This window comes from Myotis daubentonii, chromosome 19, assembly GCF_963259705.1.
Source record: "Myotis daubentonii chromosome 19, mMyoDau2.1, whole genome shotgun sequence".
NCBI lineage: Eukaryota > Metazoa > Chordata > Mammalia > Chiroptera > Vespertilionidae > Myotis > Myotis daubentonii.
The window spans coordinates 25476498-25490398 of record NC_081858.1 but is presented as its reverse complement, the minus strand read 5'-3'; the positions used below and the strand labels follow the sequence as shown (position 1 = coordinate 25490398).

The window sequence follows — 13901 nt, the reverse complement described above, 5'->3', positions numbered from 1 at the left end:
GGACAACTGCTGAGTAATCCGCCGGCGGCTGAGGGGCGGGGGGGGCCGGGGGGGGGCGCCGGCCGGCCGCCCGGGTCACGCGCCCGCGTGCGAGCAGCAGGGGCTTCGGGCGCTCGGGCCTCGCGGGAGGCCAGAGCCCCTGCTCGCAGCCGGGGGCCCCGCCCGGCCTTCGCGGGGAGGGGGCGCGCTGGCTCCGCAGTGAGTACCCCAGACACGTGGCTTCGGACGGCGGGGGTGGAGGCCGAGGCGGGGGGCGGGGGGGGCTGGATGGGAGGCCCCGAACGAAGCGCCCGCCCCCCAGAGGCGCCCCCACTCCCCCCGGCCCGGCCCCAGTAACGGTCGAGATTGAAAAAGCCCTTTAATCATCCCTCGCCTAATACCCTTGATTTTACAGAAGGGGGAACAGGCCCCCGGAATTGGGGTACTTTTCCTAAAGTCACAAAGCTGAGTCCGATCCGCACCTCGGGACCCCCCCCCCCCTCCATCCGCCGGAGGAATCTCCCCGGGGCGTCCTCGCCGTCCCCTTCCAGCCTCCGGCCGCCCGGTGCGGGGGGCGGGGCCTGGTGGTGCACCGCCCCATTTTCAGGACGCAGCGGCCCCAGGGTTCAGTCCCGGGTCTGGAGGGGGAGGCGGGGGGGGGGGGGGTAAGGCCGTCACCCGTGCGAGGGGGGGGAGGGGCTGTGAGGGTGCCTTGGCTTCCTGGGTTCACCTCTGAGCCCAGCCTCACCCAGAGCCCTCGGCGGGATGCCACGCCAGTGTTTTTCCTCCAGTGGACACACAAAGCACCATCTGGGTGTGGGAGCACCCGGGGGACTTGGGGATGAGTCAGAGGAGCGACCACCCCCCCCCCAACACACACACCACCCCTCCAGCTCAGACCACCCGCCAGGCTAAGCCGTGCTCATTAGATAGGACTCATCCACAATGTGGGGGCCAGGAAATGGGGGGGACGTCTGAGTTGGGCTTCCAACGGTGCAAAGGAGTTTTTCTTAAAAAAAAAAAAAATATATATATATATATATATATATATATATATATATATATATATATATCGATTCCAGAGAGGAAGGGAGAGGGAGAGGGAAACATCAATGATGGCAGAGCATCACTGATTGGCTGCCTCCTGCACACCCCACACTGGGGATGGAGCCCCCAACCCTGGCACGTGCCCTGAACCAGGAACTGCACCAGGACCTCCTGGTTCGTAGATCTGAGCCACACCAGCCAGCCAGCCAGGAGTTTGCCTTTTGCATATGGAGGCAGAGGAGCTTTCTACATTTTTTTCTGCAGGAAACTGGCAGGTGGCTTTTGATTCTGGTGGCAAGGGAGCGGATGAGGCAGCCTTGTCTCTCTAGGATTTTGCTTCCTGTCCTGTGAAGTCAGTTCAGTGGGACCCCTGAGACAGACAGACAGACAGACCTGGCCAGGCGTGAGGGGGGTCCCCCAGGCTGGGAGAGGACGGGAGGAAAAGCCTCGCCCTGTTGGAGGGAATGGGCACGTTTGAGGCCAGAGTTTGAACGAGCCAGTTTGGAGCCGCCGCCTTCGGGTTGAGGCCTCCCCGTGTTGGAGCGGCTGGTGGTGACGCCTGCCTCCCACAGTTAGCCTGCTGGCTGCAGGTAAATGAGCAGGAGTCGGCTGCCTTAGTCACGCCTTTCTCTTCATCCCCATTTTACAGAAGAGGAAGTAGAGGCTCAGAGGTTGGAAAGCTCGCCCTCGGGTACACAGCGGGAAGAAGGGGACACCGGAAGGTTCCTGTGAAAACGGGGGGTGGGGGGGTGGGTAGGACAAGACGGGCTGTGCTTAGGGCTTTGTGGGAGTGAACGTCTTGGTCCAGTGTCACGTTGTATGCACTTGGGGAGCTCCTGCTACCCCTCCTCAAACCCTTCTGCCCCACCCCCTCCCTAACCGGCCTGCCCATTGGCTGGTCTCTACCCCTGGGTCTAGGGCAGCTGAGGCCTGTGGAGGGTAGGAGGGAGGAAGGTAGGTGGTTGGCAGCCGGAGGGAAGCTGGAGATGGCCGGGAATGTGCCCTGGGAGGCCACAGCCCTCTGTTTGGGAGTCCAGGGCCCCAGTTCAACTTTCCTGCCGTGTTCCGGCCCCCCCCCGGGGCTCTTCAGGGCTCAGGGCCCTTTTGGTCTGGCTGTTCCCATCCCCAGACACAGGCCAGTGGACTGGAAAGATGGCCAAGCACATGGTTAGGATCTGAGCTCCTCTATGGCCGAGTGGCTGGGTCTGTCCCTCCAGCCTCGGTTCCTACTTCTGTAAAACTGAGGGCAATTGAAAGGACATCCGATAAGAGCTGCCATAATGACCGTTACTGTTCTCCTTTACCCAGAGCACACAACCCCAAGACTGCCCTCGACCACCTTCAGCCAAGCTATGTATGACGGAGGCCCCCCCGGCCTCCTGTCTCCAGCGCCGCCTCTTGCCTCCTCAGTCCTGATGCTGCTCATGAGCTGCCTGTGGCTGGTGGGGGCCGGTCCCAGCCTGGCCCTGGCCCCAGAGCTGCTGCTGGACCCCTGGCAGGGTGAGGGCTGGCTGCCTGGGCCTCGGAGGGGGCAGGAGACAGGCTGTAGGGCCCAAGACGACTTGGTGGGAGCGGCACGCCCCCGGGAGGGGAGCCTTGGATGGAGCATGCCCCCTCACCCACAGCCAAGGAGGGCAGCAGAGCCAGCAGGGGTGGGAGCCTGTGAGTAGGAATTCTTTTCAGAAGTTTCCCGTGACTGACGTCTTTCTCTTGAAATAAGAACGAAGGCTTTCACCTAAGCACGAGGATGGGAGTTTGAGTGACCCCAGCTCAGTGCAAAGTGCAGCCGAGTGCCCGGCTCCCAGTAATAACAGCGGCTGCCATTTACAGTTGAAGAATCTAAGTGATGCCCACGGGTTAAGTGACTCATCAGGGCTGATTGCTTTTGAGAAGCCTGAGGGTGGGTCTGGCTTGTACTGTTCAGTGCAGCGGGCGGCGGCCATTGTATTTGGAAGCTGTTGGTTCCCTCCATGAGTGACTGCTGGCAGCGGGCCCATGTTGGCTCCTGGGGAGGCGAGGCTGGCTTAGGGGTGGCCCTGGCAGAGGGCCATTCCCAGCCTGGCACACCTGGGACAGCCTTGGGGGTGGGGGCCACTAACCTGGCACATAAGCCCCTTCTCTCTCCCAGCACACCGGCTGCTGACCCATGCTCTGGGTCACACGGCCCTACCCAGCCTGCTCCTGAGTCTGCTGCTCCTGCCCGTGCTGGGCTGGCGGCAGGAGTACCACCTGGGCACGCTGCGGTTCCTGCATGCCTCCACCCTACTCGCCCTGGCTGCTGGGCTAATGGCGGCGCTGCTGGCAGGCCTCGGGGTGTCCGCTGCAGCTGGTGGCTGCGGGTACATGCCCGTCCACCTGGCCATGCTATCAGGGCAGGGGTACCACCCTAGAGGGCTCCATGGGGCGGTGCCACCGTGGCTGTTGCCATGGTTGCTGCTTGCCCTGACGCCACTGCTCACCTCTGAGCCACCCTTCCTGCAGCTCTTCTGCGGCCTCCTGGCTGGCCTGGCCTGTATCCTTTGCCCGGACCCTGGGCCTGTGTAGATGTGTGGGTGGTGACTGGGCTCCCAGGGTATGTGGGAACTGGCACAAGTGGGTCAGGCCTAACAATGCTGGAAAGCCGGGCACACATTCCAGGAGCATCTCCGAGTCCTCTAGCCAGGCTCCGGGCTGTGGCCAGCCGGAGGTGCCAACTACCCTTCACTGGGGAACTGAGGAGGGCTGAGGGGGCCCAAGGAGGCCCCTAACCTGGACCTTTCCAGTGGAGGTGGCATCGAAGCTGAGGCACACAGGATGAGGGGTTCGGGTAAAGAGAAGTGAGAAAGGAGACGGGGCAAAGGCCAGGGTGAGAGTGAGCTGGGCCCTCTGGGCTTTAAACACAGGCTTTTGCTTCAAGATACTTAGTGCCTGTTGGGAAAACAGTGCAGTCGGAGAGAGGAGTGGGCACAGGCGACCTCCTATAGTTGTTTGGGATTGGGGACGCGAGCTGCCGAGGCCTCGCTGAATCCTGGTTTGGGGAGCACGTGGGCCTGGCCGAGGGCAATAGTGGGTTGTGTCCATGGGTCCAGGCTCACGCCTTGAGTCAGAGCCCTGAGCGGGTAGTGAGGGCTCTGGGCCCGGAGGGGGCAGCAGTGGCTGAAACGGGATGAGACAGGTCTTTGGGGTGAGCCTCATCCAGCTCCACCTCTTACTGGCTGAGTAGCTTCAGGCAGCCCCCTTCTCCTCCCTGCACTTCCACTGCTGACTGGGTGTCAACATCCCAGGCAGGGCCACAGTGAGGAGATGAGAGGCAGTGCCCATCGTGCACTTGGCACAGGGTCTGGCATGCAGTTGGGCTCCCTCCTGGCTGGTTGTGGTTTTCCTTGACCAGCCGCCCTGCCTGGGCAGACAGATGCAGCCGGGGCCTTCCGGTGGCTGGAGCCCTCTGAGCGGAGGCTGCAGGTGCTGCAGGGCTTCCTGTGCAGGGTCCTGGGGTGCTGGCCGCTCCGGCTCCTTCCCGCCCCAGGCAGTGTGGCTGAGCTGCCCGTCACCCTTCCTGGAGTGAGGTGAGGGGGATGCCCAGGCCCCCGGCCCTGGTGGCGGGAGCGGTGGCAGTGGCTGGCAGTCAAGCCCTCTCCTGTTTCTGCCCTTCCAGGCTTCCTACCCCTGGACCTCCGTACGCGGCCTCGTCTAGTCTCTGGTCTTACAGCGAAGGCTCAGGCCCACTCCCACCGGGCCTGGGGCCTGTGCAGCCGAACTGGGAGGGCTCCTCAGAGGCTGGCCTGGCCTGGCCTGGGCCCAGCTTTCCTCCCGGCTCCCCGCTGTGGGCAGCCCTCGATGAGCAGATGCTGCAGGAGGGGATCCAGGCCTCGCTCCTTGAGGGGCCAGCCCAGGTTCCCAGGAGCCCGCTCTGGCTGCCCAAGTCCTCCGTTTCCTCTCTACGGTAGGGCGGGGGGGGGGGGGGCAGGGGGGGTCCCCTGGTGTGGGGGCTGGAGGTGGCCCTGACACTCTCCCTGTCCCCTCCGTCGCACAGGCTGCAGCAGCTGGAACGCATGGGCTTCCCCATGGAGCAGGCCGTGGTGGCACTGGCAGCCACCGGTCGTGTGGAGGGTGCGGTGTCACTGCTGGTCAGCGGGGAGGTGGGCGCTGAGGCCCTGGTGACTCAGGGGAGGAGTGGGCTCGCCCACCCTGAGCGTCCTGGGCCCCCCTAGCACAGGCCGGCCCTCAGGCGACAGGAGTCCTTGCCCATGGTTGGCTACACGGAGTTCCAGCCCCAAGTACTAAGTCACGTGGGTGCAGGGGAGGCCCCTCAGCGCCCTGCACTGTGTAGAATAAAAACCGGTTCTTTTCACCCTGGACTCCTCGGGGCAGCAGTTGTATCCGACTCTTCTGTGCTGGCATCGGGGTGAATGAATGAACGTGAACGAACAGCCAATCGCAGGAGAGCAGCTCCCTGATGTCCAGATGCAGCGTTGCCGTCTCTGCACCACACAGCCTCTTCCTCCAGGGAGCTCTGTCCTCCACCTCGGTCTTGCTGGCTGGACCCGCTGCTGTGGAGCATTCTTAATCACCCGTTTCCCAGCTAATTTCTACCCATCCGTGGTCTCAGCCTACACAGAGTCCTCCAGGAATCCCTCCCTGATTACCCGGGAATACCATCCCTTCACTGTCCCAGCCCCCAGTGTACCCGCTGGACAGGCCCAATTCTGTGGGTCTCCTAGGCCCAGCCCAGAGCAGGCTGGGAGGCTGGGGGCTGAGCTCTGCTGGGCCCCTTGGGCAGGAAGCGAAGGGTGGGGGTGCTGTGGGGGAGAAGCTTCCTCAGCTTTGAAGCGGCAGCTCCTCCCTCCTGGCCCCCTTGAGCCTTGGCCCTTCCCAGGGAGGGGAGGCGCAGACAGAGCTAAGAGGGCAGGGGGTTGGGCTGGGGGAGGGGTAAGGCAGAGGGGCGCCTGGGAAGCTGGACTGAGGGGTGGTGCAGGGGCTACACCTGGAGCAGTCGGCCCTGCTGGGGGTCACCAGCTGGGGCCCAGGAACAGACTGGTAAGGCTGAGGGCCGCCATCGCTTTCACTTCCTCGGTTGTGCAAACAGGCTCAGAAGCTGCTGGGTACCCAGGCTAGAAGCTGCCCTCAGGCTTGGCAGCTCCTTGCTCCCCAGGCCTCTCAGAGGCCACAGCCATTGGACACCTGGCTGGCGGGTGGGGTGGCCTGAGTGCTGTTCTGCTCACCTCCCCCTTGCCAGGTGATGGCCAGGGGAGCCTCAAACCTGCTTTGCAGGTGGGCAGTGAAGGCCGCAGAAGAGAAACGAGGCCCCTGGCCTTGCCTGCTGCCCCCCATAAAGCACACACTGAGGCCAGGCTGGTGGGGAACAGGCCGGGGCCTTTATTGGCCGGTAGCACCTATTTCCTGTGTCGGTCACAGGCTGTGGGACAGGTGGCTCCTCCCTTTCCATGTCCCTGGCCCCTTTCCCCACCACTAGGGACATAGGAGTAGCTTAGGGCTCTGGGGGCAGAACTGAGTCGAGGAGTCCACAGCATCCTGTCAGCTCCGGCAGCTTGACCTCAGGGTTGGGAACCCAGCACCAGAAACCAGAGAACCAGAGAAGAGGTTTGATGGGGAGGAAGGGAGGCGAGTCTGCCCTCCAAGTCCCTGCATGTGCTGAGGGCCAGGCAGAGCTTCAGCTCCCGCAGTGCCTGCAGGCCCGATGCCTGGGCGGCTGATGGGAAGACGAACCACGAACCTGAACCTGCCACCCGCTCCCTGCTGGCCTGCATCACCCCATTTCACAGAGCAAGGCCCCACCTCCCCCCTGGGCCACCTCTCCTCAGACCCCGTCCCTGCTGAGCCTCATACGTGGCAGCCATGCCTGGGGGGCCAGGACCTAGCCCTGCTTCCCCCAAAGGCCTAGGTGGCAGAGGGACCCTGAGGACGTTAATAAATATGGATGGGCGGCCCCCGGAGGCGGCTGGCCTGGCCCACCCGAGGGGCCACCGCCACCCTCAGCCTCTCTTGTTGCGGCTCCTGGGGGCCACGATCCGGTAGTTGGCTGTGTGTCCTCCCCTCTTGCCCCGAAGGAGGTTGGGGGTGCCCACGCCGGCAGGGCCTGCCCCTGACCCCTCTGGTTCTGCCGGAGGGAAGGAGAGAGGCAGGGTTAGTGAGGTCTGTGTAGGGCACCCGCCTCCCCTGGGCACCCAGCCAGGTGTACTCTGCCCTGGCATCCAGGAGGCAGAGCTGTAGGAAAAAGGGGGTCTGCAAACTGGTTAGTGTCCCCCACCTCAAGGAGTTATCAGTCCCCAACCCAATGAGGGCACGCGGGCCTCTGGTTTTCTGTCCAGTGGGGATAAATGGGCCCACCATGTTCCTGAAAGGCTTAGTCTGTAGTGAGTGCTCCACAGAAATGGTATTGTTTTTTCTTTTCTACATTTTGGGGTGAAGGTATGCTCTGAGTCATCCCCATTTCACAGCTGGGTAAACTAAGGCCAAAGGACAGACTCACTTTTCCTCTCTCTGATTAGGCCGCTTTTGGCGGGGGAGGGTTTAGGAAGGCCAGGCTCTGCCACTGACCTACTCTGTGGCTCTGGGCAAACTGGACCTCTGTCGGGGCCTCATTGGTCTCATCTCTAAAACCAGCGGGACAGTTCCAGTTGTACTCCGAGCCCTGGCCAGCTCCTACAATTATTGAAGTCAGTTCCAATCAGGCTATGGTGAGATATGCCCCCGCCTGGAGTAATTGGCATTCTTGCCACCTAAAAACCTACTCATCCTTCAAAACCCAGAGCATGGCCTACCTCCTCTAGGAAGCCTTCTGTGACCATCATTCAGTCCCTCCCAAAGCTAACCGAGCAGGCCAGGCCCTAGGGGGAGGGCGACGCTCAGGGAAAAGCCCAGGATGGAGGACTTGACTCGCCTCCCAACCCCGGGTCACAGGAGAGAGACGGCCTGTGGCAGCACCAGCGTCTCCCATAGGCACTGCCTCATCATAACCGTTAAGTCCCCGGTGCGGTGCCCAGCCTCCCATGCACCTCTGGGCTGCGATCTGGGGACTCGGACAAATAAACATGTCACAGTCAAGGGACGTTTCACGCCCTAAATCGGGGAGGACGGGAGGAGGAAGCAGCGCTCCAGCGTCAGCCAAGGCCAAGTCCTGTCCCACCAGGTCCCGTCATGTGGCCTTGGGCCAGTCACAGACCTTTGAGCCTCCTGGAACTCGGGGGTCGCACTCCTGTTGTCACACCCTTAACGGCCTGAGTGCAAAGTGGCTTTCACAGTACGAGCTGGATTACTTGGTCATTGGGACGGCTGAGCTTGTGACCATGAATTAAATGATTAAATTCAGGGCCTTGGCTTCCTCTGGAACCCCCTCAGTGCCTGGTGGAGCAGGGGTGTCTGAACCTTTGCCGATGGAGCCCAAAGAGCCAGGGCGTTAGAGGACCGACCCAGGGCGGACCCCTGACCTTGCCACTGCTGCCCCTTCGGCCCGAGGGAGACATGTGCGCCCTCGGAACCCGTCTTCATCTGTGAAATGGGCCTGGTGTCTACCGCCCACCTAGCAAGCTTGGTGTGAGGCCTGGAGAGGATTGTAAATCCTCCAGCCCAGCGGTTACTATTGTTATTCTTGATTGTATCCTAAATGTGAGTCCCAGCTGTGCAGGATGGGCCAACGGGGATGGTTTCATCTCCTCCTCCTCCTCTGTTTCCCTCCTCCCACACCACCCCTCCCAGGCCCACAACCAGGGCGGGCTCCTGGGATCTCTGCTCTAGGCTCGTGGCCACAGAGTGTGGCCGTGGGCCTTCCTACGTGACCAGCAATTCCTCCCTGAGCTGCTGGAGACACAGCTGGCTGAGGGAGGGCTGCTGGAGACAGAGTTGGCTGAGGGAGGGCGGGGGATAGATCTCAGGCCACAGTGAGTCCCTTCTGGCTCCTGCCTGAGGAGGTGAGGGGACCTGAGAAGGTGCTGAGAGCCTGGGATTCGGTGTAGGTCCCTCCTCTGGGAGAGGAAGGAGGTCTGGGAGGTGGTCAGTTATGTTTCTAGGAGTCAGAAGAGCCATGTGGTCTGGTAAGAGGAGCTCTGGAAGCAGACCACACACACACCTTCCAACCTCCGGGCCTTCACCGTGACAAACCAGGAACCGGGGCAGGAGGGGGCGGGGGGGAGGGGGCTGCCCTTCCCACCTTCTCCTGCTGGCGCGCTTGCGGGCACCTTCCCTGACCTAACACCAGCCCCATCTTCCAGGAAGCGTCCTGCCCCCACCGAGAAGTGACTGTTCTCACCCACGTCCTTGGTGCTCCCGGACCCCAGGGCCCTCGTCTCTGTAGATGTGAAGGATCCCCTGCCCCTCAATGGGAGCTCCCCAAGGCAGGTATCCCTGGGGCCTGCTAGGTGCTGGCCCAGACCTGGCCTCCAGTAGGTTCACCCTACCGTTTTGTCGAACGAATGAGGCGCAGCCCTAGCCTTGGCCCACTTTGGCTTTGGCGGGGGGGCTGGGGGGGGGAGGGCCTCAACTCCCCGACTTGTAACTTAGATGGGAGGTAGGGCATGACACCCAAGACCCTGTGTGCACGGATGAGCCAGGACTGGGTGGTGAGATGGGGCCTCTTAGCAGGCAGGTGAGGAACGGTTTAGCCCGGAGGGTAGCTAATCCTCGCCTCGCCAGGGCCAGCCACAGACTGCACTGCAATGGGGGAGACTCCTTAGCGGACAAACCAGGCCCAGGAGAGATAACACCCACCTGGTGTCTAACCTTTTGTGCTTCCCCAATGGCCTTCAAGGACCGTCTCAAATTGGTCCTTGAGCATTCAGCCCTCAGCAATCTCCTGACGGTCCCTTCAGGCCCTCTGGCTTCTTGGCTGTTGCCCATGTTATTCCTCTGCCTCTCACTTGCCCCTGAGCTTTGCCCTTCAGGGTTCCACTGAGCCAGTACCTCCTCCAGGGAGCCCTCCCTGAGACACCTTCCTCCTCCCCACCCCCCACCCACAGCCTGGTCAGGGGCACTTCTGTGCTCTCACAGCTGCCTGTACTCACTCCCCCATGGCATTCCTCACCTTGGGTTTAACGGCCAGTTCCAGGGCTCCCCCTGCACCCCCACAGCCTAAGCTCCGTGAGAACAGGACTATGTCTGTTTTATCTGTGGGAGCCTGTGCCAAGCTAGAAGCCGGGCACAGAGGAGGTGCTCGCTCACTCAAGAACTAGTGACCCTAGCCTTCTCCGTGCCAGGCCCTGTCTGCCTGCTGGATGGACGGACTCAAGAATGAGTGTCCGAGGGCCTGGGTCCAGCACAGGGAGTTGCCTTCTGTGACCCCAGGCCCTTCCCAGGCCCTTCCTGGAAGGGGCTGCCCCTGCCGGCCCACCCTGCCGTTACCTGGCCAGATGATGGCTTCCAGCAGGGTGACCCGTCTGGCCAGGAGCTCCAGCTGAGCCTGCTGCTGCAGGAAGCTCTGTAAGCTAGGAGCCTGATGGGAGATCGAGAAGAGCAGACGGTGCGAGTCCGGCCTCCGAGGGCGGGGCCGAGGGGGGTGCACGGGCCAGGCACCAGCCGGCTTCAAGGCAGGAGCCTGGGTGTGAGTCTCTGAGTGGGGACAGGGCTAGCCTGGCTCCTCACGTGACCAGATGGATAATGGTTAGAGGGTTGGTGGGTGAATTCCTGGGCTGAGATGAGGGCTTGACAGACCCCTACAGGGACCCTCAGGGGAGGTTAGGAGGACCAGAGGGAAAGGGAAGCTGTCACGGGGATATCTGAGGCCAGGAAGACCTGCCGCGAGGGCCTCTGGGGGCTTCTGGGTGAGGGAGGATCAGAATTGGTGGGTAGGATATTACCCAGAGGCCCCTGGGACCTGAGCCTGGTTCTGGCACTCGCAGTCCCCTGCATTTCTGTGGGCCTGGTTCTGGCACTCGCAGTCCCCTGCATTTCTGTGGGCCTGGAGACTGGCTCTGTTACCCATGCTTTCTCTAGAGCTGAAGCCTGACTGAAGTCTGGACCCATTACCCATAATCCTCCTGCAGGCCTGGGCTCTGACTTTATTTCCCACAACCCCCTGCACTGTTGCAGCCTGGCTCTGTCACCCACAGTCCCCTTACTGCTGGTCTGGAGTTTGGCTTCATTGCGGATTTCTTCCAAACTCCCAATCTGTCACCTCTGGTGTCCCCTGCAGGCCTGGAAGCCACATCACCCACAATGCCAGGAGGCCCAAGTCTGACCTCAGAGGTGAGGCCCAGGTTCCCCTGTGTCGGAGGGACCAGTCATTGAGGGGTCGGTGGGCTTGGCCTCTCCGGCCTCATGACTGGGCCCAGGCAGCTCCACCCTGGAGGGCCTGGGCAAGGCTGGTGGGCAGGGGCTGGGCTGTCTGTCCGTCTGTCTCTACTCACCATAGAGCCCAATCATTGTTTCCAAGATTAAAACCCTCTCAGCTAAAATCTTCAAAGCCTCGCGTAGTTGGTGCAACCCCTCCCCCTGCGGAGGAAAGAGACAGATGCAGCCGTGAAGGGGGCAGGGGAAGGGGCCCTGCAAAGCCTGCTGGTGGCCCATGCCCCGCCCTGGTCATGCACCTGCAGCCGGCACCCCTGCCACAGCCCAGGGCCCACGGACAGCGGGACAAGGCCAGGAAAGGACGGGAGGGGGCAGAGCAGGCAGAAGCAGCCCTCCCGGTGAGTCCTGGTGGATCCCAGCTGGCTGCTGTCTCCCCACACCCTGCAGGTCCTGCTGCACCGGGGGCGAGGGGATGCCAGTCCACAGGGGCTGCGCTGCTGACCAGAGCCTGCCATGGAACCTGCCACAGAATGTGCGCTAGAGGTGGCCACACAGCCCCGCTGCGCCGTCTCTAATATTCTTTATACCGACACACTCTCTGTCTCTATCCATCAGTGGGCTCAGGCTACTGACCAATATTCTTTCCGTTCAAATGAATATGTACAAGTAAAATTAGCACATGTTCAAGTGGCACTGCTACTGGGGAGCTGTTTAAAATGCTGGCAAAGCCCTAACCGGTTTGCTCAATGGATAGAGCATCGGCCTGTGGACTGAAGGGTCCCAGGTTCGATTCCGGTCAAGGGCATGTACCTTGGTTGCGGGCACATCCCCAGTGGGAGGTGTGCAGGAGGCAGCTGATCGATGTTTCTCTCTCATCAATGTTTCTAACCCTCTATCCCTCTACCTTCCTCTCTGTAAAAAATAAGATATATTAAAAAAAAAAGAGCTGAACTATTTAAAAAAAAATATATATATATATATATATATATATTATTGATTTTTTACAGAGAGGAAGGGAGAGGGATAGAGAGTTAGAAACATCGATGAGAGAGAAACATCGATCAGCTGCCTCCTGCACACCTCCCACTGGGGATGTGCCCACAACCAAGGTACATGCCCTTGACCGGAATCGAACCTGGGACATTTCAGTCCGCAGGCCGATGCTCTATCCACTGAGCCAAACCGGTTAGGGCAAAAATATATATATTTTTAAAAATGCTGGCAAAGCTGAGGTTCTGGCCCTGGCACCCTCTCCCCAGTCCCTTCCCATTTTGGGCTCATCCCTCCCAGGCTCCAGACTGCTACATGCCTGTATTCTGCAGGCCCAAGAGCCCAGCCCTCAGCCCCACCCTCTCTTCTAAGCAGCTCCTCTAGCCCCCAGGCCCAGGGATGTGGCAGCGCCAGGCCCAAAAAGCTACCCTGCTCCCAGGCCTCCCTGATCTGGGGGCTCCCTACTGCCAAGCAATGCCAGCTGCTCTCCAGCGCTCGTGGCAGAGACCACCAGCTGGCACTCACTGTCACTTGCTACCAATCTGTCTGTCCTTTCCTTCCACAGCATAGGGCCCACGGTCTTGCCCAAACTCACACTCCCTCCCTCCTTTCCTAGTCCAGACTTAGCTATCTGCGATGTAGATACCTCAATTCCAACAGAGCCCCAGATGGCAAATATTTTTATTGATTTCAGAGAGGAAGGGAGAGGGAGAGAGCGATAGAAACATCAGTGATGAGAGAATCATTGATCAGCTGCCTCCTGCACGCCCCTGGGGATTGAGCCCGTGACCCAGGCCTGTACCCTGGACCGGAATCGAACCCGGGACCCTTCAGTCCACAGGCTGACGCTCTATCCACTGAGCCAAACCGGCGAGGGCTAGCTCACTGTGGTCTAGCCCACTGTGACTGTTATGATCCAGGTGTCCTGTCCACATCACATGGATGGAGTTTCCCTCGGGCCACTGAATGGCTATTGCAGCCTGGGGGGGGGGGGTCACAGGGTCACCACAGGCTGTACACCAAAGTAATCTCTCTTCAAGTATTACGGGAGGAGGATCTGAAAGTGGATGACCTTCAAAAATTGTTAAACTATATCCCGCATGGACAGTGGGACAAGCGGACATCATGAGCCTCCTGCTGAGATGCAGTCAGAGGGCACCACATCCCTCCTCAGTGCTCCCGCCAGGAGCATCTAACCTGCCTCTCATCACCAGGAGCCAACCAGGCAAATCCACATGGCGGAGCATTCACCAAAAGGCAGAGTCAAGAGAAGAAAAAAAGGGCAGAAGGCCCGTCCTAGACTAAAAGAGATTACAGATGCCTGCCCAGTGTGGCTCAGTGGTTGAGCATCGACCTCTGAACCAGGAGGTCATGGTTCGATTCCCACTCAGGGCCTATACCTGGGTTGCAGGCTCAATCCCCAGTGTGGGGCGTGCACGAGGCAGCCGATCCATGATTCTTTCTCATAATTGTTGTTTCTCTCTCTTTCTCCCTCTCCCTTCCTCTCTGAAATCAATAAAAATGTACTTTTTTAAAAAGAGACTATAGGTTGCTAAAAAAAAAAAAAAAAAAAGACTAGAGGTACAACCAAATGTAATGTATGAATCTTGATCAGAAGTTTAAAAAAAACAGCTATAAAAGGCATTTTGGGTACCACTGATAAAGTT

General features: G+C 60.4%; 2 protein-coding genes across 3 annotated transcripts in view; one reads left to right on the top strand and one right to left on the bottom strand.

The window, feature by feature from the left end:
* The first annotated feature begins 38 nt into the window (after window positions 1-38).
* Window positions 39-5363, top strand: RHBDD3 (rhomboid domain containing 3). Its single transcript, XM_059676184.1, has 6 exons — window positions 39-198; window positions 2335-2526; window positions 3155-3538; window positions 4418-4571; window positions 4661-4948; window positions 5039-5363. Exons 2-6 carry the CDS (start codon window positions 2379-2381, stop codon window positions 5214-5216), a joined length of 1152 nt encoding a protein of 383 aa, XP_059532167.1. The 5' UTR covers window positions 39-198; window positions 2335-2378; the 3' UTR covers window positions 5217-5363.
* Window positions 5364-6860: 1497 nt separating this feature from the next.
* The window catches only part of EMID1 (EMI domain containing 1), a 30581-nt gene continuing 23540 nt past the window's right edge, over window positions 6861-13901 (bottom strand). The window contains exons 15-16 of one of the 2 annotated variants that reach the window (XM_059675843.1): window positions 11364-11448; window positions 6861-7123 (exon numbers count right to left, since the gene is read on the bottom strand). In XM_059675843.1, coding sequence (XP_059531826.1) covers window positions 6999-7123; window positions 11364-11448 — 210 coding nt within the window. In that variant the 3' untranslated portion in view covers window positions 6861-6998. Of the gene's footprint in view, window positions 7124-10359; window positions 10451-11363; window positions 11449-13901 lie in introns of both variants that reach the window. The other variant, XM_059675842.1, reaches the window with a different exon arrangement.